Source organism: Anabrus simplex, chromosome 2 (genome assembly GCF_040414725.1).
Source record: "Anabrus simplex isolate iqAnaSimp1 chromosome 2, ASM4041472v1, whole genome shotgun sequence".
In the NCBI taxonomy this organism is placed as follows: domain Eukaryota; kingdom Metazoa; phylum Arthropoda; class Insecta; order Orthoptera; family Tettigoniidae; genus Anabrus; species Anabrus simplex.
In genome coordinates, this window is record NC_090266.1 from 856,714,115 (window position 1) to 856,733,078 (window position 18,964).

At 37.6% G+C, this 18,964-nt stretch overlaps 1 protein-coding gene and 1 long non-coding RNA gene across 2 annotated transcripts in view; one reads left to right on the top strand and one right to left on the bottom strand.

The window, feature by feature from the left end:
* l(1)G0469 (lethal (1) G0469) overlaps positions 1–16,282 on the bottom strand; it is a 45,187-nt gene extending 28,905 nt beyond the window's left edge. The window contains exon 1 of the mRNA XM_067141579.2: positions 15,885–16,282. Within this exon, the coding sequence (XP_066997680.1) occupies positions 15,885–16,065 (181 nt within the window). The 5' untranslated portion in view covers positions 16,066–16,282. The remainder of the gene's footprint in view (positions 1–15,884) is intronic.
* LOC136864512 (uncharacterized) overlaps positions 16,195–18,964 on the top strand; it is a 99,512-nt gene continuing 96,742 nt past the window's right edge. Inside the window, exons 1-2 of the long non-coding RNA XR_010859323.2 lie at positions 16,195–16,293; positions 17,611–17,647. This is a non-coding gene — a long non-coding RNA (uncharacterized lncRNA). The remainder of the gene's footprint in view (positions 16,294–17,610; positions 17,648–18,964) is intronic.

An 18,964-nucleotide genomic window follows, 5' to 3' on the forward strand; every position in this document is an offset into this window, starting at 1 on the left:
TCAAAGTGAAAACCAAACAGACAATGTCAACATGCAAGATTATGGCCACTGTGTTTTGGGACATGGTGTCCTGTTAGTCAACTTTATGCCATGAGAGACAACAATAAACTCAGCTGCGTACCTCATGATCTTGAAAAAGCTACAGCGTGCCGTACAGAACAAGCGACATGGCCTGTCGTCAGCTGGAGTATTGTTGCTGCGTGACATTGCACAACCTCATTCTACTGTTCAAACTCAAGAGTTAATCTGATCTTTTGAATGGGAGTAAATAGACCACCCACCATGCAGCCCGGACCTTGTCTCGAGTGACTTTCATCTGTTAGTGTGGCTGAGAGTAAAAATGGGGAACCGGGCAAGTTGGCCATGCGCGTAGAGGCGCGCGGCTGTGAGCTTGCATCCGGGAGATAGTAGGTTCGAATCCCACTATCGGCAGCCCTGAAGATGGTTTTCCGTGGTTTCCCATTTTCACACCAGGCGAATGCTGGGACTGTACCTTAATTAAGGCCACGGCCGCTTCCTTCCAACTTCTAGGCCTTTCCTATCCCATCGTCGCCATAAGACCTATCTGTGTCGGTGCGACGTAAAGCCCCTAGCAAAAAAAAATGGGGAAGGGGCAGCGGAAGCAATTTGTCTAGCCCTACTTTATAACCATCTGAGCAAATAAACGTTTCTTTGATGAACTGATTGAAGAAATAAACACAATTAAAGGGCTGTATGTAGAAGATGGTATAATTTTATTGGGGGATTGGAATGCGAGAGTGAGCAGTAGGGTACCGGTGTATGGGAAAGAAGTAAAAGTAGGCAGGGGGTGTTAGAATGTGGGTTAACAGAACATACATACATACATACATTATCATTATAGACTGTTATGCCTTTCAGCGTTCAGTCTGCAAGCCTCTGTGAATTTACTAAATGTCGCCACAATCCTCGATTTGCAACTAGTGTTGTGGCCTCATTTAGTTCTATACCTCTTATATTTAAATCGTTAGAAACCGAGTCTAACCATCGTCGTCTTGGTCTACCTCTACTTCTCTTACCCTCCATAGCAGAGTCCATTATTCTCCTCGGTAACCTATCCTCCTCCATTTGCCTCACATGACCCCACCACTGAAGCCGGTTTATGCGTACAGCTTCATCCATCGAGTTCATTCCTAAATTAGCCTTTATCTCCTCATTCCGAGTACCCTCCTGCCATTGTTCCCACCTGTTTGTACCAGCAATCATTCTTGCCACTTTCATGTCTGTTACTTCTAACTTATGAATAAGATATCCTGAGTCCACCCAGCTTTCGCTCCCGTAAAGCAAAGTTGGTCTGAAAACAGACCTATGTAAAGATAGTTTCATCTGGGAGCTGACTTCCTTCTTACAGAATACAGTCGATCGCAGCTGCGAGCTCACTGCATAAGCTTTACGGCATCTTGATTCAATCTCACTTACTATATTACCATCCTGGGAGAACACACAACCTAAATACTTGAAATTATCGACCTGTTCTAGCTTTGTATCACCAATCTGACATTCAATTCTGTTGAATTTCTTACCTACTGACATCAATTTAGTCTTCAAGAGGCTAATTTCCATACCATACTCATTGCACCTATTTTCAAGTTCCACGATATTAGACTGTAGGCTTTCGGCACAATCTGCCATTAAGACCAAGTCGTCAGCATAGGCCAGACTGCTTACTACATTTCCACCTAATTGAATCCCTCCCTGCCATTTTATACCTTTCAGCAGATGATCCATGTAAACTACAAACAGCAAAGGTGAAAGATTACAGCCTTGTCTAACCCCTGTAAGTACCCTGAACCACGAACTCATTCTGCCATCAATTCTCACTGAAGCCCAATTGTCAACATAAATGCCTTTGATTGCTTTTAATAATCTGCCTTTAATTCCATAGTCCCCCAGTATGGCGAACATCTTTTCCCTCGGTATCCTGTCATATGCTTTCTCTAGATCTACGAAACATAAACACAACTGCCTATTCCTCTCGTAGCATTTTTCAATTACCTGGCGCATACTGAAAATCTGATCCTGACAGCCTCTCTGTGGTCTGAAACCACACTGGTTTTCATCCAACTTCCTCTCAACGACTGATCGCACTCTCCCTTCCAAGATGCCAGTGAATACTTTGCCTGGTATACTAATCAGTGAGATACCTCGATAGTTGTTGCAATCCTTCCTGTTCCCTTGCTTATAGATAGGGGCAATTACTGCTTTTGCCCAATCTGAAGGTACCTTACCAACACTCCACGCTAATTTTACTACTGTATGAAGCCATTTCATCCCTGCCTTCCCACTGTACTTCACCATTTCAGGTCTAATTTCATCTATTCCTGCTGCCTTATGACAATGGAGTTTATTTACTATCCTTTCCACTTCCTCAAGCATAATTTCACCAACATCATTTTCCTCCTCCCCTTGAGCTTCGCTGTTCACAACACCACCAGGATGATTTCCTTTTACATTGAGAAGATGTTCAAAATATTCCCTCCACCTCTCCAGTGATTCCCTGGGATCTATTATGAGTTCACCTGAATTACTCAAAACACTGTTCATTTCCTTTTTCCCTCCCTTCCTAAGATTCTTTATTACTGTCCAGAAAGGTTTCCCTGCTGCTTGACCTAGCCTTTCCAGGTTGTTACCAAAATCTTCCCATGACTTCTTTTTGGATTCAACAATTATTTGTTTCGCTCTGTTTCTTTCATCTACATACAACTCCCTATCTGCCTCGGGCCTTGTTTGGAGCCATTTCTTATAAGCCTTCTTTTTACGTTTACAGGCTGCTCTGACTTCATCATTCCACCAAGATGTTCGCCTTTTCCCATTTTTACACACAGTTATTCCAAGGCATTCCCTGGCTGTTTCTACTACAGCATCCCTGTATGCCACCCATTCACTTTCTATATCCTGAACCTGCTTAATGTCTACTGTTCGAAACTTCTCACTAATCATATCCATGTACTTCCGTCTAATTTCCTCGTCCTGGAGATTTTCTACCCTTATTCGTTTGCAGACAGATTTCACTTTCTCTACCTTAGGCCTAGAGATACTTAGTTCACTACAGATCAGATAGTGGTCTGTATCATCGAAAAATCCGCGGAAAACTCGTACATTCCTAACAGATTTCCTGAATTCGAAGTCTGTTAAGATATAGTCTATGATGGATCTGGTACCCCTAGCCTCCCATGTGTAGCGGTGAATAGCGTTATGCTTGAAGAATGTATTCGTAACAGCTAAACCCATACTAGCACAGAAGTCCAGCAAACGCTTCCCATTCACATTTGCTTCCATATCTTCCCCACATTTACCAATCACCCTTTCGTATCCTTCAGTTCTATTCCCAACTCTCGCATTAAAATCGCCCATTAGCACTATTCTATCCTTGCTGTTTACCCTGACTACGATGTCACTCAATGCTTCATAAAACTTGTCAACTTGATCCTCATCTGCACCCTCACATGGTGAATACACGGACACAATTCTAGTCCTAATTCCTCCAACTGACAAATCTACCCACATCATTCGCTCATTTACGTGCCTAACAGAAACTATGTTCCGTGCAATGGTATTCCTGATAAAGAGCCCTACCCCAGACTCTGCCCTTCCCTTTCTAACACCCGTCAAGTACACTTTATAATCTCCTATCTCTTCCTCGTTTTCTCCCCTTTCCCGAATATCACTTACTCCTAGCACATCCAGATTCATCCTCTTTGCTGACTCAGCCAGTTCTACTTTCTTTCTTCCATAAGCCCCATTAATATTGATAGCTCCCCATCGAATTCCATTTCGTTCGCCAAGTTGTTTCCAAGGAGTCCCTCGCCTGTCAAATGGGAGTGGGACTCCGTTACTCCCATAGGTCCGAGGCTTGCTTAAAATGTTCTGAGCTCGGTCGATTCATGAAGCAGGATGCTGCCCTACTTGCACATAGTCCAAGTGAGGATCTCTCCTCTAACGGGCTATGGACCACCGGTGGATTGTACAGTCCTAGCCGCCTGAGCACAAGGAGGGCCAGGACTCAGAATATGTCCGAGGTGCCCACTCCCATTCCATAGCAACTGGTATCCCGACTCTCAGGACCACTTACTAGGCCACTCAGCCGTTGCCCATGGTTCACGAACTAGGACGTGACTACAGTAACCCACAAACATGAACCATTAACAGAACATATGTCTATCAAAATAAAATTGAGAACTTTGGTTGCTGATGAGAAGGAAAAGATGGAGCAAAGTAGGGAGATATATAGGAATGGAGGATGGAAGTATGTATGAGATGATAATGCGAAAGAGAAATTGAGACGGGATTTGAAAGAGGAGGGAGATATATTAAGGGTAGGAACTGAAAGAGCGGCAGAAGGGAATGATATGGATAGGTTGCTAGAATTAATAGAACTCCCTGTATGCAGGGCGGGGAAGGAAGTGAGGAGAAGGGTAGAGGGAAAGAAGAGCAAAATGAATGGACGGTTTGATGAAGACTGCAGGAGAAAATGTGAGGTTGTAATGAGAGCCCTAGCGGAGTTTAGGAAGGAGGGGGAGCAAGAAAAAAGGAAGGAATATTGTAAATTGAGAAGGGAATGTAAGGTGGTATTGAACGAGAAGAAAAGAGGATGGAAGGAGGTGGAAGCTGAAAAAATAAATAGATATTGTAGAGAGAAGAAATTCGAGAGGATATGGGAGTCAATAAACCGGTGAGGAAGGGGGGAAAAGTAGGAGAAAACGAATGGGTAGAGAAATAGACAAGTCATATGTAGGAAGGGAATTGAAAGTGGAAATTCCAATATTGGATGAGGAGATAACAAGGCAGGAGGTAATGAGAGTACTAAAAAATGCTAGACCCAAGGGTGCAGGAGGTGTGAACAGTATTTCCAATAGTGTGTGGAAGGAGGTTGGGGCAAACGAAGCAATGTTGAGGGGGATTGTGAAGTTCTTTAATAGGTTGCTGGAAACGGGGAAATTTCCGAGGGAATGGAGAAAGGGTGTATTATGCCCTATTTAAAAAATTAAGGGGCTAGTAGTTATCCTAACAACTATAGAGGAATTACACTCCTAGACGCGTTGTCGAAGGTGTACACGAGGGTTTTGGCAAACAGGATAACAAAGTTGGCAGAACAGTATGGTAGGATATCTGAGTTTCAAAATGGATTTAGGAAAGGAAGGAACACAGTCGATAATGTTTGGATTCTGGACACCTTGATTACAAAGTATGTGAGGATAACAGGGCATAAATTATATGTAGCAGCGATTGACTTAGAAAAAGCCTTCGATACGGTCAGTAGGGAGGCGCTATTTTTGAGATTAAGGGACGTTGGTATGTCGAAGAAAATGAGGGTGGCAATAGAAACAATTTATGAGGAAGTGTTTGTGATGATTAAATGTATGTATGTATGTGTAAAGAGGATACAATAGAAAGCTTTTGGCAATATCATTATTACTTTTGTTTCTATTGACAAATGGACCTTACTTAAAAAAATAGGCTTCATATTTCATTACACTATACAGTATAACATCATCTAAAAAGCCATATTTGTGATTCCAGTTCTATACTAATATCATTTATACTGTGTATACCATATTGGACATTTTTAAGAAAACATAAAGGTACAAGAATAGTGCCTTGCATAAAAACCCCTCTTAATCATTACAGGATCAGATAATGCTTCACCTACTCTAATTCTCAGAGTTCTACTTTCTAGAAATTTAGTCACCCATTCAATCCTCTTTAGTCTAGTCAAATAGCCCTTCTATGATCTGCCCTATCAAAAGCCTTGGATAGATCAATAGCAAATACACTCCATTTGACCTGAATTCAAAAGATCTGCTATATCTTGCTGGATTACTGCAAGTTCACCCTCATTCAACTAACCTTTCCTAAACAAGAGAAAAAGAAAGAAAAGTGAAAGAGACAAGTGAAGAGATTGAGATGGATATGGGAAATGGAAAGATGGACAAGGCATATAACAAGATAAGAGCACTACAAAACAACCCAAGAACTAGAAGTACTGTAGTTAATGATAAAAACAGAAGACTGCTGTTTGGTTAGTGGGAGGTTGTTAAACACTGGAAATCTATATATATAACTTGTCCTGACTGACTGACTGATTCATCATCGCTGAGCCAAAACTACTGGACATAATGAAATGAAATTTTGGGGATACATTCATATTAAGATGTAGGTGCTCGCTAAGAGAGGATTTTTGGATATTCTGTCGCTAAGGGGGTGAAAAGGGGGGTGAAATTTTAAAATGAGTGAATCTATATCTCAAAACTTTAAAAGATTACAAATGTAAAAATGGTTATTTAGAATCTTCTTTAAAAATAAGCAAATACATATTTTTTTGTTTTCAGAAAATCCCAATAGGAGGGGTGAAAAAGGGTGAAAAATGAGTTGAATGACTTTAAACAGGATACCGCTACTTATATCTCAGAAACTGAAGGTATTACAGACCTGAAAATTGGTACTTTTGATCTCCTTTAAAAATAAAGAAACACGTATTTTTTTGTTTTCGGAAAATCCCAATAGGAAAGGTGGAAAGGGGTGAAAAATTGGTTGAATGCATTTAATGAGGATACTTATATCTCAGAAACTGAATATATTACAGACCTGAAAATTGGTGTTTTGGATCTCCTTTAAAAATAAAGAAACACATATTATTTTGTTTTTGGAAAATCCAATTAATGGGGGGGGGGGGGTGAGAGGGGGTGAATACTTAAAATGAGTGTATCTATATCACGAAACTTTTAAAGTTTATAGATGTAAAAATTAGTATTTAGAATCTCCTTTATAAATAAAGAAACACGTATATTTTTGTTTTCGGAAAATCCCAATAGGAAGGGTGGAAAAGGGTGAAAAATGGGTTGAATGCCTTTAATGAGGCTACTTTTATTTTAGAACCTCAAGATATTACAGACCTGAAAATTGGTATTTGGGATCTACTTTAAAAATGAAGAAACAGGTATTTTTTCGTTTTGGGAAAATCCAAATATGGAGGTGAAAAGGGGGGTGAATTTTTAAAATAAGTGTATCTACATCTTAAAACTTGAAACGTTTACAGATGTAAAAATTGGCATTTAAAACCTCCTTTCAAAATAAAGAAACATGTAAATTTTTTTTCGGAAAATCCCAATAGGTGTGGTGTAAAAGGGTGAATAATGGGTTGAATGCCATTATTTTAATTAAGCTACTGATATCTCAAAAATGAAGATGTTACAGACATGAAATTTGATATTTGGATTCTGCTTTAAAGTAAAGAAACACGTATTCTTGAAAAATCCAATGAAGGGGGGTGGTGGGTGGTGAAATAATTGAAAAATGAATTGACTTAATTGTATGAGAATACTTACGTCTAATAAAAACTAAAGTTGTTACAGATGTGAAAATTGGTATTTGGATCTCCTTTAGAAACAAAGAAAACGCGTTGTTTTTTGGGGGGTGGGGAATCATCTTGGTGGACGGGTTTGAAAAGGAGTTGAATTCCTTTCATGAGGTCACACAAATCAAAAACTGAGGAAGTTAGAATCGTGATAATTGGTATTTAGAGGATCCTTTACTATTAAAGAAACAAGGTTTTTGCCGGAAAATTCAATTCTGGGGGGGCGGGGGGGGGGTTGTGGAGGAGTGTGAAAGGAAGTGAAAAAAGTGAATTATTTTTATGGGGATACTTATATCTCAAAACTGAAGGTAATAGACGTGAACATTGGTGTTTGGAATCTCCTTTAAACATAAAGAAACATGTCTTTCAGTTATTTTTGTGGGGGGGGGAGGGGTAAATAAACTTAAAGGCGGTGGGGTGTAAAAGGAGGTGAGAATAGTTGATTTTACTGTTCATAATGTACTTATAAGGAGCCTCCGTTGCTCAGGTGGCAGCGCGCCTGCCTCTCACAGCTGGGTTATGTGGTTCAAATCCCGGTCACTCCATGAGACATTCGTGCTGGACAAAACTGAGGCAGGACAGGGTTTTCTCCGGATACTCCAGTTTTCCCTGTCATCATTCATTCCAGCAAAACTGTCCAATATCATTTCATTTCATTTGTCAGTGCGACAGGCTTCGGCAGCCGGCACAATTCCTATTGCTGCCGCCAGATGGGGGCTTTATTCATTCCATTCCTGACCCTGTCGAATGACTGGAAACAGGCTGTAGTTTTCTGATGTACTTGTTCTGATCATAAACCGATCATTTTTTATCTTTCCTGGGTTCGTTTTCAAGAGCCATCTTTTTCTTCGGAGAACATTCTTAGATTACAGTACATTCTCCTGGCATATAAATAAAAATTTAAACACCTTTGAAATAAATGATAGGAATAAGATTGACCGTCCAATTGTTCACCTCTATAATAAGGTCAACAATGCATGGAATATGTCATTCGTATCACCAGATATCCCGCACACTTGGCTACGCGCGACAATGGTGCTGGTCACATTGTTAACAATGACAGTGGCAGCAGATGTAATTTACCGCCAAGTAGCGGTCTTGCATCTTGCTGCGGGGTCCAGAACATCTATAATAATAATAATAATAATAATAATAATAATAATAATAATAATAATAATAATAATAATAATAATAATGTTCTGGACCATCGTCAAATGTGCAGACCGCGCTGGAAACGGGTCCTGGACGGGTAATGACTATGAATGCAGTCCGGCCGCAGGTTCAGTACCGCCAAGGCACCCAAGACGACACCACGCCGGATCTCCTTCAGGATATGATCCATACTAAAAATGCTTATAGGAAAAGATGGCGAAGATTTAGGGACCCAAATGACCGGGTGCAATACCTGGATCTAGCCCGGGAAGTACGAAATCGATTGCTGGAAAGAAAGATTGAAAAATGGGAGGAAACTTGCCGTAATCTATTAGAAAAAGAGTCAGATCGTGAATTTTGGCGGATTCTCTCAGATAACCAGTCAGATCGCGAATTTCGGCAGATTATATATAAAACAATAAGCATTCAATTATAAATTTCAGTATAATACCGTAGCAAAGCACGGGTATCTTGCTAGTAATATATAAAGGAATTATAATCAGAAGACAGAGAACACCTCCAGACCTATTTAGAAGAGGAAAAGGATATGGAGGACAATATTCCATCCATATCCCGGAGTGAGTTTGAAAGCAGCACTATGAATTCTTTGTGATTTGAAGGCAACTGGTACAGAAAACATCCTGGCATTAAAGAAGTCCTAAGGCCATGGTAGTAAGCAAGAGTAAACAAAAGAATGGCTCCCGAATAATAATAGGAAGTGCGCAGCTGGGGGAAGTAAACAAATTATGCTACATTGGACGCATTATTACCTGTTAAATCTGAATAAGTTATTTACCATTTGATTGTCCGACTCAGCTGAACGGTCAGCGTACTGGCCTTCGGTTCAGAGGGTCCCGGGTTCTATTCCCAGCCGGTTCGGGGATTTTAACCTTAATTGGTTAATTCCAATGGCACAGGGGCTGGGTGTATGTGTTGTCTTCATCATCATTTCATCCTCATCATGACGTGCAGGTCGCCTACGGGAGTCAAATAGAAAGACCTGCACCTGGCGAGCCGAACCCTTTCTGGGATATCCTGGCACTAAAAAGCCATACGACATTATACCATTTGATTGAAAACAAGTTTATTGATTAAAAGTGTGTATGAGAAAACATCAACCACAATGCACACCACAGCCATCTTACACAAATCATGATCGATAGTTGACCTCAATCAATCCAATAGCCTCCTACTTCCCTGCCACCAATTCAGTCAGCCCTGTCAGATTGACATTCTCTTTACTCGCATCCTATTTGAAAAGCCAGTCTTTCACTTTTCCTTCTTCACAGCCGATAACAAAAGTGTTTCTCAGCACTACTGTAACTTCCTCTCCAAAAGCACAATCCCCTGCCAACTTTTTCAGTCTTGCTGCCCACTCTGTAGCTGACTCTCCCTTACTTTTAACTGCCATGTAGAATTAACTTTGAGCAGAAAAATGTGTCTTTGATGGGGTAAAATAATCCTATAACAACTTGATCACCTCAGTGTAGCTCAAGTCAGCTAACTTTATTCGCACACACAGACCTCTGGCAACGCGTAAGTGTCATCTGAGATCGACGTCACTAGAATGGCCTTTTTTTAAACTTTTATGTCACTGACTTCTGCCATGAAGTAATAATTGTACAACTTTTCTTTGATAACATTAAATTTCATTGTACCGTTTTCGAAATAGATGCCAACTGACAAATTTCAATCTGCACTCGTGGTCATTTAGGTTACACTTGCAACCACTTTTTGTTTAGTTTCACCAGTTTCTGACACTTTTCCTATTCCTCATCACCTCTGTTTTATTTGATTAAGAAAAAAGTTTATTCATTAAATGAATGTACGAAAAGACATCGAGCACAATGTACACCACAGACATATCATACAAAAACATGATCAATAGTCAACCTTGATCAATCCAAAGAGGAAGTAACAATAAATCTAATACATAAAAAGTTATTGCCGTAAGGAGTTCAAAAGAATAATATTGTTAGCAAAGAAAGCATTTCAATCCAAAAAACCCCTACTAACAAACAAAAAATTGGAAAATGCATGTTGTTAAACAGTTTAGTTCTTTCCAGTGATGGGTCTGTTTTGAGGTGCGGTGTTTGTAATATTTCAATAACAACAACTACTTCGCCTTCCACTTTCCTCAGTGCTTTTTGGATCTTAATCACTTTAAGGCTACATTTGATTACTTAGATGCTTTACCAAATGACTCCTCAGCTGTGACAAAGGACGAAGAACTAGCATCTAAACGGGAATCGCAAGATGAAATCTTTACTATGCATGCTCACTCTTACCTGACAACTGCTGTTACAAAACTGGAGGAGCAATGTCCTCAGAAAGATGAGTAATGTGCTGTTCCGATGGATGGGAAGGAAGCACGTGGGGGCTGATGACATAGATAGGCCCCTTTAAACAACAAGCAAGAGGGTAGTTGAAAGTGGAAGCTGGAGTAGAGCTGAGCCGTAAACCCTGACATTCAAGATTTTGCAAAAAACAAGGATCTACATTACTGACTACAAACAACATATGCATCACATTTGTCTGCTGATGTTCCTTTTCGATATATTCAAACTTATTGAACAGATGTACGGCTTCACTGGAAAAGCAAGAAAAACAAACCAATCTCTGTGTGATTACATGTGATAAATCTCATAATTAGACTGTATTGAAGATAATGTATTAAAGTTAAAAACTTTTTATTACCACCTATTCAATACAAAAATAATGCACTCAATTATTTATAAAATATTCATGAGGTACATTGGTTAATAGGACATGTTTCATTCGTCTTTGCAAACATCATCAGCTATAAATACACAAAACTTAAGGTCAGGGCCCTGAGTTTATTTAAATGGTTAAAAATATCGTTATATTAAAAGAATGGTAAAGTTGTAATAAAAGTTGTTGTATAGTATTAAAATTAGACTGTAACATATTATACAGATTAGCATCAAGGATTTTTCATAAAGTACAATGAATATTAATAATCTGAAAAGTAAAAACAATCATAAAGGTTGTTAAAATAGAAATGATGTAATAGTAGACATTAAAAAGAACTTTGATGTTTGAAGCGTGGATTAATTGTAGAGTTGTTGGGTATAAACTTGAAGTTTGAAATCCGTAAGGCCGGTGAAAATATTTGCTAGCGATGACAGCGTGAATAGGACAAGGCAGGCCACTTGTTATTGCCTCTAGTGAATTGTGTTGAATTGAGACAGATAATATTGTAGGCACTAAAATACGTCCATATGTGACGCGTGGATAATGTTGAAAGCATGAACTTGAAAATTATTTTTAAATCTGCTGTAGTAGAAAGGGAGTGTCTGCTAGCGTTAACTGCGTGAGGCAAAATACTATACAACCACTTTTATTACAACTTTACCATTCTTTTAATATAATGACATTTTTAACCATTTAAATAAACTCAGGGCCCTGACCTTAAGTTTTGTGTGTTTATAGCTGATGATGTTCGCAAAGACGAATGAAACATGTCCTATTAACCAATGTACCTCATGAATATTTTATAAATAATTGAGTGCATTATTTTTGTATTGAATAGGTGGTAATAAAAAGTTTTTAACTTTAATCTCTGTGTGAGTCGCTTTAAAGACATTGTTACTGAGTGAATGGCTGTGCGGTCTGGGTCATTTAGTTGTCAGCTTGCATTCGGGAAGTAGTGGGTTTGAACCCCGCTGTCGGCAGCCCTTAAGATGATTTTCCGTGATATCTCATTTTCACACCAGGCAAATGCTGGGGCCATTCCTTAATGAAGGCCATGGTTGCTTCCTTCCCACTCCTAGCCCTTTCCTATGCCCTCTTCACCATGTCGGTGTAATGTAAAGCAAATTGGAAAATATAAAAATTTGTGTTTTGGGGTTGTTTTTAGCAGCCTTTTTAATACATGTGTGAATTTGTGTCCTAATATATAATGTTATTGGTATTGATACAGTTTGCAATGAATATGCATACATTTTAAATTTGCACTTTTTTTTTGTACCTTTTAAAACTAAATTATTGCACCTTTTTGACCCAAATTTTGCATCTAAAATTTCTAGCTCTAATAATAACCTACTAACAACACTATATATATTCAAACTAAGAAATGGGATATTATTTCCTATTTTCCCCAACTCAGGTATGAAAAAAAAAGTAAAAACCTGACCTACATTAACTACAATACATAATCTACTGGATGCCAACAGGACTACTCAATGTTAGATTTAAATAAATATCAATAATTTTGATTACTACAAAGAAATACTAAAACACTAATATTTATTGCACTCAATGGAACACACAAAACTGTACACACAAAGATAACTGAATATTGATAGTTATTTGCTACTTTGTCACTAGAAGCCAAAAATATATATTTTTTATTGGCTTTACGTCGCACCGACACAGATAGGTCTTATGGCGACGATGGGACAGGAAAGGGCTAGGACTGGGAAGGAAGCATCCGTGGCCTTAATTAAGGTACAGCGTGGTGCGAAAATGGGAAACCACGGAAAACCATCTTCAAGGCTGCCGACAGTGGGCTTCGAACCCACTATCTCCCGAATACTGGATACTGGCCGCACTTCTGGTAATGGGAACTATGATTGTTGAGACGAGACTTAGCCTTAAGAAGCCGATGGCTGAGGACAATTTTCAGGGCTGCGAAAGTGGGGCTCAAACCCACCTCCTGCCGAATGCAAGCTTATGGCTACATGACCCATACTTTTACTATGTAGCCAACTCAGTTGGTAATAAAAAGTCTCCTAGGTAGTTTATCTCATTTCACATGTATAAAACCATTATGATGATTGATTTTACTGAGCACAGAACATTCACAGTTTATGTAATAATCAGGCAAATCAACACCTAGTTTCATTATGTTTCATAAGAACACACACAGAAATGTAAACAAGGGAATTACTGTTACGTTTATTAAATAATTTCTAGGATTTTTCTATAGAACAAGGATAGTATACACAATATTACCTGTTCTTCATAGAGGATATCACTAGGCATTCAATGTATTCTTTTGTGTACAGTAATCATTTTGATATAAGAAGAAAATTAGAACTTGAACTGAATTACAAACACTTGCACACTTTGTCATGTTTGAATCTAGTTTAGGACATTTATGAAGATTTATGAGCACAGTTCCTTTTTACTTCTAGTTAAGACAGTACATAAATACAGTGCCTTAATCAATTCTCTCCTTAGCAAGCAATCGGTACATAAAGCATACAATAGCATGTCAAGGCGCTTGCATGCCACCTCACTTAAAACAATAAGCCTTGCGGGTTACGTTCGAAGGAAATGTGTAAATTAAGATTATGATTCAATGTGATGCAATATTCAATATTTTTTATTAAACAGTTTAAAATGCATATTTTAATGTATTTTAAAGAGTTTCAAATATTTCTTTTCACAAGAAATGTTGAAAACGTTTTCCTCCATTCTCTAGACACACACAAACACAGTTACACATATTGTCAAACACTTTGATCAGAGTTTTATTGGATATAAACTTAACATAATTCAAAATGGCAATTTCCAATTTTTCAATTATTTTAGGCTCATCTGCATAGACTTTGGATTTAGCTGATCCCCACATGAAAAATCTGGTGGCCCAAGATCGGAGCAGTATGGCGGGCCAGAGACTTTTGGAGATTATATGCACACCAACAACATCTTTCAGTAAGTCCATTGAAGTGTGTGCTGTATATGGTTAGCATTATCTTGTGGAAAATTCTGATTGAAAATATCACCTTCCATTAACTTAATTGGTGTAGGGAAATGGATACAAAATTTCTGAACTGTATCATTCAAAATGTATTATGGTGTCAAAAGAGAGATAGGACCTACATATGTTTGCCTCGATATAGCTACCCATACACCGTTTTTTTTACTGTGTAGAGTGTTTCAAACACTGCATACGGGTTTTCAGAACATCACAAGTGGATGTTTTGTGAAGGAACACTACCTGACAGATAAAATCAAGCCTTGTCTATATAAAACACAGAATTTAGAAATGTTAGTGCCTTTTCTGCTGAAAAATTTTTGAAATCATTGGCAGTAATAATCTGTCTTCCCATGATATGGGGTTTCTAATTCATGAGCTGACATTACTTTATATGCATGTAGACATAAATCTTTTTTCACAGCTTTATGTATGTACCTATCAATACAATAGTCTCTTGAGACAGTTTTTAAATTGATTTAAAAGGACTCTGCAACAGTTTGTCCAAAATTTCACAGATTTTATCTTCTGTTAAGACAGGAGGTCTCCTAGGTCATGGTGCATCAAATACAGCTCCAGTTTCTCAGAATTTTGTTATCAAATTGCGCATGATATTTCGATGTGCCAAAGGGGTATTTGGAAATTTGTTCTGAAACTTTTTCTTGACAATTTCACTGTATTTGATCCAATCTCGAAACAGATGTTCCACTAAGAAGTTATGTTGTTCATAGTTAACATGTCTGCACAAGACGACAAACTGTACTGAAGTAAAATTCTGGGAACAGTTATTTGTGGTTTAGACCTAACTGTCAAGAGTATAATGTTGGTATAACTCACTAGTGGAACAGAGGAAGTTCTCAAGTAAGCCACAGAGACCTTACAAGCATGCAAAGCTCTGTGGAGCAGCAGAGAATAGTTGAAGGCACTGTACAGAAGGACAACTGTGAACTATGTTAGTATAGTTATACCTTCATTAAGACTAAGGACACTACCTTCTTAATTTACTGTTGCCAAAAACCTGCACATGTTAGGGCAATGTTAAATTGCTTAAAAAAAAAAAAAAAAAAAAGAAAGCAATGCCATCAACGACAACACAGTCACAAGTTATTGAAGAGTGTTTCAAAATACTGACAAGTTTTGCATGTTAAATTTAATTTCATTAATCAATTAATTAATCATTCATTTTACTAGTTATATTTTAGATCCCCAAACATATTGTTGCATAATCATGTCAATTATTAATTGTCTTTATATGGGACAGATATGAAAAATTGAGGTGTCAAAGATTTTAAAATATGTGCATTTGGTTTAAGGGCATATTAAAGTGGGTGGGGGAACCTGAGTAAATAAAAAAGAGAGTGGAGGAAACTTAAGTAAATAAAGTAATAATCTTGTTGTTAAATTCTCTGCCGAATAGATGAATATCCCCTCGTGTATTTTTTTGAATGAGAGAGAGCTTATGGTACGGTACATAATAATATAAGTTGTCATCCTAAAGCATAACTTTTTGATACACATTACTTTATTACAGGGTAATATTGTTAATCCTAATTGTATGAAGTAAAATAAAATTCTTGGAACACTTATTTGTGGTTTAGACCTAACTGTCAAGAGTATAATGTTGGTATAACTCACTTGCACCCTCAATTCTGATGCCGACTCCCCAGTGGTTGCCATTTGGTCGCTCTACTTCCAGGATGTCGCCAGTCTCCATCACATTGCAGAAGACGGAGGTCTCATCAACTCCCAGCCACTTGGATCGGGTCATAACAGTGAACTTCATGGCAGTAACGGGCTTCCCACCTGTACAAGCCATGGCCCAGGTGACTACTGGGATGTATATGCCATTGTATCAGTCCATGTGCTGGCTTATCTTTCCACCCTTTCTCAGATAGCACAGAACAAGAGTACATGCAGCCAGTCAACTGCTTGCCTTGACACTGAATAGACTTGGCAAGTAGTGGTCCAGTACCTGCCAAGACTCATCTGCTTTACCCCAAGGTCAAGCCAAATTTAAGAAGTGACTGCTGCCAATGTTTTGGAGGTAAATATAATTACAGCTGTTGGATAGAAATACTTAACCTTTTAGGATAGTTCATACAACTTAGTAAATAAAAGAAAACTCTAAGTCAAAGAACTAAAAATGTAGATCAGTGATAACAATTCATTTTTTATTACATGACACCAATTAATCATATGATTTTAATGTGTGCTACGTTATATTTCCTTAAGCAGTAATGAAAACAGTGAAGGACATTCTACTAACCTGCATTACTGTGTTATCTTCTCTGAAGCCTAATCATGTATTTGATGTAATAGTTGCATCAGTTCCTTATCTATCTCCATTTAGGTATACTTTATCTTCTTGATTGTCTACTCAGTTTGACTGAATGATACTATGAAATTCATTCTATGTATAAGCTGAGCAAGCAGTCTTATCTTTGTCATAAATAAAATGAACCTTCAAATATGTCAGAGTCCTGTTATTACAGCACATGATCTGGTATGAAGTATTCACATCTGTCTAGATCCCATGTGAAATTACTGAAACCATTGATTTTTCAGGTCAAGACTTTTCTGTTATTTGGCTCTGATACTAAATATTAACTTTGTTTTAATTCATTTCAAGATAGTTACATCCACTGTAAACACAAGCTGTCATAAACCTATTTTTAGTTTCATTGATATATCACTGAGTATAATTTCACGCTATTCTTCTTTGAAGATGTCGCTGGGCATTTATTGCATTCTTTTACGTCTTTCATGCTAGAGCATCCTCATAGTACAAGTAATCAATTTAATTTTCAACAGTTAGCAGGAGGAAATGGTTATTAGAAAATGAAAACAAATCTATTTTCCTAAAAATGTTGATGTATTATTAATTTTAAACCCAGTGCACTTAATGCTATCTTTGTTTTTCAGACTTAATGCTTCTTTCCTGAAATTGAGCTATTTTTGTCATATACTCTTTAGACCTTTTGATATACCTAACAGAAAAAATGAATGGAAACTTGGAGTTCAATTTAATTTGAAAATACTTGCATTCTTTGTCAGGTATGAATCTGTTTTAGGACATTTGCACCTTCTGTAGTATTACACTTGGTACCTAAGGTGTTGAGAATATTCAAATGTTCATTGTACATATAAAGTAGGCCTAGCAGTTAAACATGTTTCTTGTCTGCCTTCAAGAGAGGGACTAACTAAATTACCATGAAATGGATGGATTTGAACTAATTTACAAATACTGAATGGGAAAATGGCTGTCAAATATTTGTACTGTATCATATTTTTGTATCATAGGCATATATGCTTTTATTTGTGATTTAAAAAAAAATACATTGACCTTAATTCTCATTTCCAGATTTGCAGTGGCCAGTATGGTATGAAGAGCGAATCAGGTTTGAGTACAATAGACTTATCTGAATAAATCAATAAAGAAATTTCTAACATTCGGACAAAATGGAGAATGTGCAGAACTTAGTTCATATCCTCTTGTGGAAAGTTTTGTGATTATTTATGTATCTATTTATTTATATTTTTTGTCTCATTCATATGATCTCATGTAATTATTCTTAAGGATGTCAATGGACATTAAATGTATTCTTTTCTGTATTCCAGTTGATAAAAAGTCCACTGAAAGCAAGAAGTGGACTGGTAGCCACAACTGAACTCTATCAGCGTTGATGGTTTTCTATTTTGTATGAGTGTTTTAAGAACAGATTGATGATTTCCAAAGGTCTGAGCTTTGTAATGGAAAGCGTGGCATTTTAAAGTGCTCTTGTCTAGAAGCTATCAAATGTGCCTTCTTTCACGTTGGAGTTATTTAGTTTGGGAAAATGCGTTCTGAATTGGCGAGAATCGTAATAAATTTTGCCTAGAGATTTCATAAAACTTTTAGAAAGTCTTACTTTGCATCCAATAGGGGGAGGTACTGTTTCAAGTTTTACTAGTGGATTGTATTTAATGATATCCTTGCCAGAAGCATGATCTTCTTGAGGAAGTAATTCCTTTCTTACATGTTTTCTTTCTGTTGATCAGCTGTCCTATAAACATAAGAAGCAACAGTACTTTTTCAACTTCCATGCAATCTAGGTACCTACTTTAATTATGAAAATAATGTTAGATTCTTCAAGCTTAATGCAGTGTTGGTAGAAAGATTTAAAAGAAAGAATTATAGACATGAGCTAAACTTGAGAGGCATTCAATCGTCCTAAAATAAGGAGTGTGTGAAGTTTTGAAACTGGAGGTTGCAACATATGTTTGTGAAGAATATAAGGAAGTTTTGGCTGCCTTACAAGATACAATTTGGGTGAAAGTTGGGGATTGTGAGGATCAGAACAGAACTAGAGAAGGAATATAAATCAAAACCAGTAAATTGTATACTCCAATGATGATTAATAACTGTTAGGTTCATCAGTTGGCCAAAACTAATTTTAGGTAGTAAATTTATAAACTACCTTAAAAAGAAAACATATGATTACAGTATTGTACAGAAGAATCCCGTTTATCCGAAATAAAGAGGACGGAGCCACTTCGGTTGACACGTTTTTTCGGATGACACATGGTAAATATTTTCGGAAGTTAAACGTCAAAATAAAAATGCATAAACTCTGTTAAGGAAAGGTGCATACTGTTTATTAGCATTAAAATATTTACCTAATGTCACTCATTGAATAAAATCTGTGATTTTCTTCTGAATTTTCTTGGTGCAGCTA